This window comes from Mycena indigotica (genome assembly GCF_014461135.1).
Source record: "Mycena indigotica strain 171206Taipei chromosome Unknown Mind.scaff0009, whole genome shotgun sequence".
In the NCBI taxonomy this organism is placed as follows: Eukaryota; Fungi; Basidiomycota; class Agaricomycetes; order Agaricales; family Mycenaceae; genus Mycena; species Mycena indigotica.
In genome coordinates this window covers 2,418,185-2,428,096 of record NW_023503008.1, presented here as the reverse complement: position 1 = coordinate 2,428,096, position 9,912 = coordinate 2,418,185, and the positions used below count along the sequence as shown (strand labels likewise).

At 52.4% G+C, this 9,912-nt stretch overlaps 4 protein-coding genes across 4 annotated transcripts; 1 reads left to right on the top strand and 3 right to left on the bottom strand.

Annotated features, from left to right (window-relative positions):
• Window positions 1-3,094: 3,094 nt before the first annotated feature.
• On the bottom strand, window positions 3,095-4,054 carry MIND_01061000 (uncharacterized protein; the record flags this gene model as incomplete). The annotated part of the gene is made up of 4 exons (XM_037367190.1): window positions 3,095-3,138; window positions 3,185-3,370; window positions 3,417-3,523; window positions 3,567-4,054. The coding sequence occupies 4 exons, from the start codon at window positions 4,052-4,054 to the stop codon at window positions 3,095-3,097; spliced, it is 825 nt and encodes a 274-aa protein (XP_037216584.1).
• A 245-nt stretch (window positions 4,055-4,299) lies between these two features.
• Window positions 4,300-5,882, top strand: MIND_01060900 (uncharacterized protein; the record flags this gene model as incomplete). The annotated part of the gene is made up of 3 exons (XM_037367189.1): window positions 4,300-4,646; window positions 4,693-4,993; window positions 5,043-5,882. 3 exons carry the CDS (start codon window positions 4,300-4,302, stop codon window positions 5,880-5,882), a joined length of 1,488 nt encoding a protein of 495 aa, XP_037216583.1.
• Window positions 5,883-6,266: 384 nt separating this feature from the next.
• MIND_01060800 (uncharacterized protein) lies at window positions 6,267-7,202 on the bottom strand (the record flags this gene model as incomplete). Its single annotated transcript, XM_037367188.1, has 3 exons — window positions 6,267-6,936; window positions 6,983-7,083; window positions 7,137-7,202. 3 exons carry the CDS (start codon window positions 7,200-7,202, stop codon window positions 6,267-6,269), a joined length of 837 nt encoding a protein of 278 aa, XP_037216582.1.
• Window positions 7,203-7,557: 355 nt separating this feature from the next.
• MIND_01060700 (uncharacterized protein) lies at window positions 7,558-8,624 on the bottom strand (the record flags this gene model as incomplete). The annotated part of the gene is made up of 9 exons (XM_037367187.1): window positions 7,558-7,610; window positions 7,659-7,785; window positions 7,825-7,973; window positions 8,019-8,027; window positions 8,076-8,184; window positions 8,228-8,236; window positions 8,282-8,298; window positions 8,343-8,488; window positions 8,554-8,624. 9 exons carry the CDS (start codon window positions 8,622-8,624, stop codon window positions 7,558-7,560), a joined length of 690 nt encoding a protein of 229 aa, XP_037216581.1.
• Between the last annotated feature and the right edge of the window lie 1,288 nt (window positions 8,625-9,912).

The window sequence follows — 9,912 nt, the reverse complement described above, 5'->3', positions numbered from 1 at the left end:
CCACTAAAAGACAAATTTAGTTACATGTTCTTCTGTCTTTTATTCTGCTGCGTACTTTGAAGTTGTAATAAACAACAAACATACCCAATTCTATCATATACAGTATACTATACTATTTTAATCAATTTCTCAGGAGGTCTGCTGGGTGACACCCCTGACAAATTGAAATCTTTGTCAGCAGCAAAGCTACAGTGGGACTGACAAGAAACAGTGCCTTATGAGTCAGACTGGGAGAGTTACAACTCAGAAGAGGATTTTTATGAAGTAAGATAATATTTTTCAAGCTTATATAATTAAAAGTACCTATACATAATATGAATATCAACAATCACAATGTGTATAGTCAGCTTTCTAGTAGATGGACCCTTAGAGTTTCTTCTCTTTGGATCCTCTCCTGCTAGGACCTTGATCTCAGAGATCAGGGAGATATGCTCATGCTGCTTGACCTGTTAATCATTTGAGAGTAGTAGCCTCAGGATAATATAAGAATAGTGAAAGATATAATTATCTAGAACCCTAGTTGCAAGAACTCTCTGCTCTATCACATGACTAATAGGACTACTCAATCAAGTGTTCACAACTTTTTCAGAATTTAGGACTAAAAAATATTCTTTTGATCTATGGTGATTTTTAATGAGGAGTTTTTTTGCCAATGTAATGCATAACATGGAGACTTGATCAAAATGGTATAGTACTCAATAGAGGTACTATGTATAGCATTTTATTCAATTCAGCACCCAAAATTGGTATGATATTAGTGTTGAAATAATTTTTTTAGTGTCTGAGGGCTCTAAGTGTGACTACTGAAAATTTTTAGCATATTACGGTATGGCCTGCAGGCCGCCCTAACTAAAAACTGGTAGATCAGCCAGGGGAATTCAGCATCTAGGTGGTTGGGTATGACTACCAAAGAAATTTTAAGGCTGGTATGCTACTATATCTGTTAGTTATATATATATATATTATCATTGAATTATATTTTTTCTATTATTGTGTCATCTATTTCCAAGATGTCAAATACTTTAAACTAAACTAACTCCTTCTAGTTCTGATAGATATACTGTAGTAATTAGACCTCAAGTTCAGACCATCTTACGCATTACACATTTATTTCATTTACAATCAAGTTCATCAATGATGATCAGCGCATCAATTTCCTTATTTGGTATGCCGGCGATAGCCAGCTGCAGATTTTTGATGATATCTGTCAAATTTGGCAGATTTTGATGCATAATTTCCATGTTTACACATTACACATTTACAGAAGTTCAGTTCAGATAGGTCTCTTACACATTACTCGAACTTATGGTCTAATTACTACAGTAAACTGGTGCTCTGAGAAGCTGAATTTCTTGCCTCTATCCTCTATAATTTCTTAAAACTGTATATATATCCTTGCTGGGCCTTATGGACATGTTATTGATACCATGATTTACAATTATATATCCAGTGTCCAATATTCAAGCCACAGGTTGAAAATGTACTAGGTTAGTCATATCAACTGATTATAAATAATATTATTAAGGTAGTTCAAGCAAGGAAGTCTAGGCACTATCTATAAATATCATAAGCCTTGTATAGTGTTTACTTGCCTTCTTATATGGAATCTAGATATCTATTTAAAATTATTAAATATAAAATTTAAGAAGGACACTAGTCCTATTATAACTCTATAACAACACGAACTGAATATGGACATTAGCTGATGGCTGATGTTAGATGTGTAAGTGTCCGACTGCGGGTCGGGCTGTGCAAGGTCCTCTCCTAAGAATGCGTGCCTGGAACAGAACAGACAGATCGTCGGGCCCACGAGTACAGCGAGCGGGGTAGATCAAAACTGAAAGGGCCTGTTAACTTGGTCCCTTGTCACTGTCGGTGGTCGAAGGTTCAAATCGGGTCGTGTCAGGCCCGATGAGTCGGTGGCACCTCTTGCACGGAGAAAGGTAGTTCTTTAGACAATCTAAGCGATAGGGTACAAGGTACACTATCGCGCATTATATACGCGGGCCTGCAAAGGGGTGATCGGACACCCTGACCTCTCTTGCTCCTCCTCGCCCTGTTCCTGGTCGCAGAGGGGACAATCGTACATCCCTTGCGGGCCAGGCGCTACTCCTAACCTCCTAGCACTCCTCCCCAGTCCCCTGGTGTCGAGTTGGGCTCGGCAACGGCTCGACGCATCATTCTCGGTCACGTGCTTCCCATGTGTGCATTCCTCCTACTAGGGTGCATGTTGCCCGTCATCATGTGCTGCATGTTGCGGGCCCGCAATGGCCCAACACCAGCGCTGGAGCGGACGGGCTGGGTCTTATCCATAATAGTAAGCTTATATCACATGAGAACTTGATAAAATATAAGGCTGCACTACTACTGACTACTTCAAAAAATCATTAATAAAAAGTTTTCAAGGCCAGTTAGGGGGACTGACTAACTGGCATTATATGTATTGATGTCATCATACCACCTCTTGGTTCTTGTTGCATAAGTGTTATCTATAATGAATATTAATATTGATTATTTCATTACAGCACTACCACTGTGCTAAGCGAGTCTACTTGTTTATCTGATCTTTAGAGAGTTGGCATGACTAGATTGCAAGAGAATGCTGAATCACAATTTATTGCCTTTCTGGCCCTACCACTGTGCTAAGCGAGTATTTGTTACTGTATTCCACTAGAGTCTATCACAGGCCAAGTATTAGTTTGTGAAAGATTGCCCAGACTTGTGGTACAGTGAATACTGGTTCATTATATAGCGCATACAGCAATATGTTATTGATGCTATAACTGAATCTACCAACACATCCATCCAGCTGGGTTGCTAAGTGTCAACATGATGGTGAACTGACTTCTTATAAATAAGTGATTATTTACGGATAGTAAATGCAGCAATGACAGCTTTAGTTAACTATATGACTCCTGAGTCCTTGACCTAACTCATGCAAGTATGGTGTCTCTCACATAAGTACTGGTGCTATTTTTTTTTATAAACTTGCACAAGTTGCAAAATACTTAGTTGAGAATACTACAGTGTTCGGCTCTCAGTTGTGTGAAAGCAAGAAAGTTTATTATTCAGACTAGAGAAACACAGGCAGGTCTTAACGCTCTTGCAAGTTGTTGAGGAGACGGAGGATGCTGAGGACTGCGATGGGTCAGCGCAAGCAGGCACACAGAGCACGGGGACGCACAGAGGTTGATAAAGTCGAGGTAGAGGGAGACGGCGCCCATGATGTACTCGTCGGGCGAGAGGCGGGCGTTGATGAGGTAGGTGTCGTAGACGATGTAGCCCGAGAAGATCAGGCACCCGCCGCAGGCGTAGATGAGGTCCATCGTCTGCCCGAACGGGATGATCAGGCCGATGAAGCCGGTCATGCCTGGATTTATGAGTCAGGGTACATAGCGAGAGCAGAAATAACTGACAAAGGGCGATGAGGCCGCCAAAGAGGAACGGGCCCAGACCGTCAAAGTCGTATTTGGACTGGAGGGTGAAGAGGGTCAGGCCGATGAAGACGCCGAGCGTGATCAGACTGTGCGTATATAAGTTGGGTTCAGAGAAGATGCAAGACTCACAGAGCCTGGAGGACAAGGAGGTTGTCGTAGAACGCGACGACCACCCCAAGAGTGCCGGCCTCGAGCAGCGTGAACACGCTCAGCGCGATGAAGTTGGTCGGGAACGAATGGCGCTTCCAGTAGAGCACGCCGAGCGCGACAAGGGTCCCGAAGAGCGGGACGTAAAAGGCCCACACATTCTGCTGGACCCAGGCCACCGCCTCCTTGTTCTGCGATAACAGCCCGCCAAAGAGGACGGTGGCGAATATCTGGCAGACGAGGATGGTGAAGACCTTGCGGACGAAGGCGCGGCGGATTTGGGGGGAGCTGTCGGAGACGGTGGTGCCGTACTTGAAGTCGTCGGGCACGTCATGGAGGTCACCGTCTGGTTGGTCGAAGATGGCGTTGTTTGACCGGGACGGCCCAGCGAGCAGCGGCTCCGCTGCCTCATCACGGGTTTGTTTTGGGGCAGCTCCATAGGAAGGGGGTGGAACAGGATACGACGACATGGCGGTTAGAGTCAACCTGCGAGCGAGCTGTCAGCTTATTGCCGCATTCGGCCCGACACCGCCCTTCTTTTAGAGTTCGACAAACGAACGAGTCTACAATCTTGCCAGTAGGCGCGTATGTTACGGAGTACGGGTACTTGCCATGACGCTGCTGTCTGGTAACCACAGAAGCCAATCACTCCACAAAAAATCACACCCGAATATAGTTGTGTCTACCACTTTTTCCATTCCTTCATGCATCGCCCATGAGCGCGTCTTTGTCAACCAGCCAAACATCTCTCTCGCAGGCCCAGAGCACGTCGACTTCTGCCGCCTCTTCAACCACGCCGTTTTCGAGCACTTCTCAACCGCTAGTATCTTCCACGCGGCCATCGAACTCCACCCCAAGTGTGGTTTCCAGTACACAGACTAGCACCCCACCCAGCTCTTCACCGCAGCCAGCGTCCAGTCAGAATCAGTTGCCGACCTCCACGCAGACATCGGCCTCCACGGAACGGGCAGTTCCAAGCCAGAGCTCCTCTGTTGTCATAGCCCGACTCGGAACCTCTGACGACTCGTCGAGTTCGGTATCCGTTTCTCCTTCAATATCAATGTGGGTCATGGTGCAAAATATCCACACTTGCTCACTTGACCCACAGAGACAACAACGATTCTGCGTCTTCTAGCTCGGTGCAACCTAGCAGCTCTTCCCCGCCATCGTCTTCAGCTCCGCCCCCATCCTCCTCTACACCTCCCCCTTCAAGTTCGAGTACGGTTGTCTCGGTGTCATCGCAACAACTGAGCTCAAACTCTGATGTCTCTTCTTCCATACCAGACATCTCATCCCAACTACCTTCATCACTCGCAGCTTTACAGCTCTCAACGGAGTTGTCTATCCTGTCGTCTGGCGCCACGTCCTTTACGACCATAGTTACCTCGATTGACGGGCAACTAACGACCGTGTGTTGAACGCGTTTCCTTCATCTAATTTAGCCTGACATTTGGCCAGATAACCTCAGCCCTTCCTACCTCTCTCTCCACATCCAGATCATCTATAACCTCTGCCCAACGGACCAAAATCATCGCAGGGGCGACTGCCGCAGGTGTGGGAGTTATCTTGCTCCTTCTCGGGGCGCTGTTCGTGTACAAGCGGCACAAGAGCCGCAAACGGGAATTCTCCGAGGCAATCGGACGGGTGCGAAGAGAGGCGCACGGGGCTGGCGGAGTCGGCCTGCTGGACGAAGAGGGGCTCGACGATGACGACACTGTTCCGATGAGTCGGTACCAGGACAACGTTGTCGCGCAGGCGAGTACTTCTACGCTGGGGCCGCCCCAGTCACCTGCCCCATCAATTTTCCGGCAGCGGGCAGAGACAGGCTCGTTGTTCCGCGAGGAGGGCGTGTACCCGCCCCCAGGCGCGCAATTCGTCGACCCACTCGTCGGCATCGGGTCTGGTCTGGGGAGTATTGTGGATGACGTGATGGGCCCCGCGGAGGCGCACAAATCGTCGTCCATGTCGAGTGCGTCGTCGTCGCTCTATGCAGACCCGTTCCGGGATTTGTCACACTCGACATCCGCGTCGGACCCGTCGCTTTACTACGACCGGCCTGGGGCTGCGTCGTCGCTGTCGATGGCCTCCTCGCAGACGTCGTCGAACCGCCCAATAACGCCCCAATCTCTCCTGGGCCTGCCTGCTGGCGCTGCCCCAACCCCGAAGAAGTCGAGTCCCCTCGTGAACATCAGCGCGCCGCCGCCGAGCGCGGCCACGACCTGGCTCAATCGGTCGCCCAAGAAGCATGTAAGGGGGCTGTCGGGGTCGCAGAGCAGCCACGAAGGATCGTTATTCTGATATTGACTGTGCTTGATTTACATACAACCGTACATTACTTACGCCTTCGGACGACTTTACTTACAAATACGCTGTGGTATCCCACGATAAACATGAACCTATAAGTGACCTATACTGTACTTGATGTTACTCCGGGCGGGGTTTACAACGGAGACCGACTCCTGCTGCCGCAACAAACGTGAGCGTAACATATCACCACGCGTTATCGGAGAAGCCAGCGGGAGGACATCTACTCCTAAGTAACTTATTTTCCTCATACTCACACAAATTTGCGGCCACTTTCGTATGTTTATTAATATAATCGACCTAACAGCTATAATATGTCGTCTCCGCTGCGCAACAGCGCAGGGTATCATAACAAAAATCCCAGCTAATGCGTTTTACTCAGACGCGCGTACGGCCGGTGGTGGCAGCGCCCGTGCGGCCCGCGGTGCCGGTGCCGGTGCGCGCGCCGCCGCGGAGCCTGTTGGTGATGCCCGCCTTGAGCTTGGCCGCGATGCTGGACGCGACGTTGCGCAGCGCACCGCCGATGTTCGCGGGCACGCCCCCGCGGCGCTCGAGCTCCTCGTCGTCAAAGTCGACCTCCTCGTCGTGGTCGTGCTCCTCGTCATCAAAGTCACGTGCGGCGACGCGGCTCGTGCCGGTCACGCGGCCCGTGGCCTTCGCGGTCCCGGGGCGGCGGAGCTTCGCCGCGAGCCCGGTGCGCAGGCGCTGGCCCACGCTGGACGCGACGTTGCGCAGCGCGCCCCCGATGTTGGCCGGGACGCCGCCGCGGCGCGCGAGGTCGCTGTCCTCGTCGTCGTCGTCGGCAAAGTCGAAGAACTCGTCGTCGTCCTCGTCGTCCTCGTCGTGGTCGTGCTCGTCGGAGACGTCACGTGCGCGGGTGCGGCCCGTGGCCTTGGCGGTGGTCGGGCGGCGGAGCTTGGCGGCGAGCCCGGTGCGCAGGCGCGAGCCGACGCTGGACGCGACGTTGCGGAGCGCGCCGCCGATGTTGGCCGGCACGCCCCCGCGGCGTTCTAGGTCGCTGTCGTCGTCGTCGTCTTGGACGAGGGAGCTGGGTATTAGGTCAGCTTGGGTAAGCTGGATTATCGGATACGCACGTCAGCTCCGCCTCGATGATCTTCTCGATCTCGGGCATCAGGGACTGGACGAGCGCGTCCTCCGCGCGCGCGACGAGGCTCAGCTCGGCCCGGCGGTCGGCCTGCATCGCGTCAGCAACCGCAACCGCGGAAGAAGAAAACAAAGACGCCGTACGATGGGGACGGCGCTGACGGCCGTAAGGGACAGCGCGAGGGTGACGAAGGGCAGGATGAAACGCATGTTGACAAAAGGTCGAAAAAAATGAACACAGAAAAAAAAACAAAGACAAAAGCGGGCGGGGGAGAAGAGGGGAAAAAACGATCACAGATCGAAGAGGAAATGGGGGGACGAGCGAGGGTGGCGGCCAGCTTTTATACGCTGGATCACTGATGGCGTGTGCGGCCCCCTGTCTGTGGCGATATGGCGCGTTGCCACCCGACGACCGCAGAGCCGTGCAGCTCTTCAGGATCGTGTTGATTTGAAACACCCAAGGCCATGTGCAAGCCGGCAAGAGTGTGCGCGGCGCCGAGTGCGAGTCTCTTGGTCCTCGTGAAAGTCGTGAAACATGAGGTGATTACTACGACAAGAGCGCTACTCAAGGCGCATAGTCAACGCCGGCCGCCTTCATTAGATCCACGACTTCCACATCTAGAAAAACTCAGCCAGTGATTGGACAGGGCCGGGGCAGGCACTCACGGTCCTCCGTGTTCTGCATCCGGTGTGCAAACGCACAGCGGACGCCCGGGCCGAGGACGAAGTCGCCGCCGTTCTGGGACACCTTCCCCGCCTTGAACGCGAGCGCCGGGTACGCGAGGTAGCCCGTCTGCAATATTAGTAATGATCACATATGTAATCTGCTTACCTTGATGCTGTTGAGCGTGTTCTGCAGACGCGACAGCTTCAGGTAGCCCGGCCGCGGCTTGTCCTTGGGCGTGACCTTGAGGTTGTCGACGAGCCCGAGATGCGTGTACAGCGCGCGCGTCGGGTCCGCGTAGATCGCGCCCGCCCAGCCTGCGACCAGTCAGCACGGCGGGTTATGTAAGGGGCTGTCAGAACCTGTCATCTCTGCACGCAGATGAGCCCAACTCGCAGACGACTACTGCTGCTACACACCGTGGTACGCCTGGATGGCCGCCCAGTCGCCGCACCCGATCAGCACAATCCGGGTGCCCGCAGCAGCGAGCGCCGCCGCGGGGACCTGCGCCAGGTCTTCAACGTACATCTATCTTATCAGCACTTCACACATTGGGGTTCAGAGAACAGACCTTGCAGGACTGACAGAGGTCGGCTAATGAGGCACGTGTCTAGCTCGCACTCACCCCGCAGAAGAAATGGCCTGCCAACCAGTAAACTCAACAACGAGAGAGGCCGCATACGCACGGATGAACACCACGACCGTCTTCTGCTCCGCAAAGAGCGAGCCGAACGTGACCTTGTTCCCGCCGCCGTCAAACACCGCGAACTTGGCCGCCGCCTCGAGGCCAGCCTGCAGGCGCCTCACAACCAACCGGCCAATCGCGTAGCCTCTGACCCCATTGGGGTGATTATAGTCAATCTCCCGATCAAAAAAGCTCGCTCATCTTGTATTGACATCGGCCAAGAAGGCCCATAACATGCAAAGGTAATGCAAAGCACCCCATTGCTCTGGCCCCGCATGGACATCAGTAAATGTCGTCATCAGATATAATCATGCAACATCTCTGATCAATTTGCACCAGATGTTCGTGAGCGCCTTTCCATCACCCTCCCATCAAAACTACCCCGCAACGTCGCGCTGTTCCGGCAAGCTTTGCTCGCCTGCTGCTCCCGACGTCTGGAATCGAGACTACCAATTATGCTATCTATGCACGATTAATAATTGCCGAACCTAAGGTTTGGCTCTATAGAATCATGTTGAAACCAGCCCCCATATCGGGAATGGCTGTGCATTTCTATAACCCTTTTGGGACGAGCCACGTCATATCACGTGGTGCTGGCGGCAGCTGGCCACGGTCTTCCTGGCTTATTATGTAAGGTTCAGCACCTGCCGCTTGCGGCCTTATCCCTCCTCATATTAATATCACTCATGATGGCCCAGGGACCCGTCGATGAGATGAATACTTTTACTGCATATGCTGCTTGACGAGGGTTGAGCCCATAGCGATATGCGTCTCGATAACGATTGCAGTGTCGAAAGAAGTGCCAAATAGTGTCAATAGAAATTGCGTCAAGACACTCGGGCACCAATTTTTGGCAGTCGGAAATGAGCCGTCAGCCTGTTCACGGAAACCTGATGAAAATTGATTAGAGACAACATCAAAATACTCACGACGCCATTGGTCCGAGATCCGACCCTGGGAAAGTGAAACAAGCGTGGGAAAATTAAGATTGGAGGCATAAACGTCGTATTTTGGGCGCCTGAGTTCAACAAAAATAGTCAAAAAATCTACAAAATATTTCCCAGCCTTGACGGCTGGGAGCACTGTACCATCTACCCGAACACGTCCTCGCTGTACCGGCCCTCCTTCCGCAACGTCGCGAGCCACGCCTCCCGGATCAGAAGCGCCGCCGACCTGCTCCGCAATGCTCATCAGGCTATGCCGCCGCCCTGCCCGACCGGGTCGCCGAGCCGCAGACATACACGTGCCCCCGGACAGGTCGACCCAGACCTTCAGCGCGTCACGCGTAAGCAGCTGCTGGGCGAACCGGCGCGGCGCGTCCTCCTCCGAATACACCGCCTCAAGCAGGGCGGTGCTGTCCGGGCGAACCCGGCGACAGCGCGCGCGGGACATGTCGTGGTAGCTCGTGCCGTAGTAAAGCCGGAAGGGCGCGGTCTCGGTGACCTTGTAGCCTTGTGCGCGCCGATGTTCCTATAGAAATCAGTAGCTATTCAAGCAGCAAGGAATCCAGCCCCACCAAAAACCCAAGGAAGGCCGAGATGCCTGTCCCGGCGGCAACCATCGTGATGGGG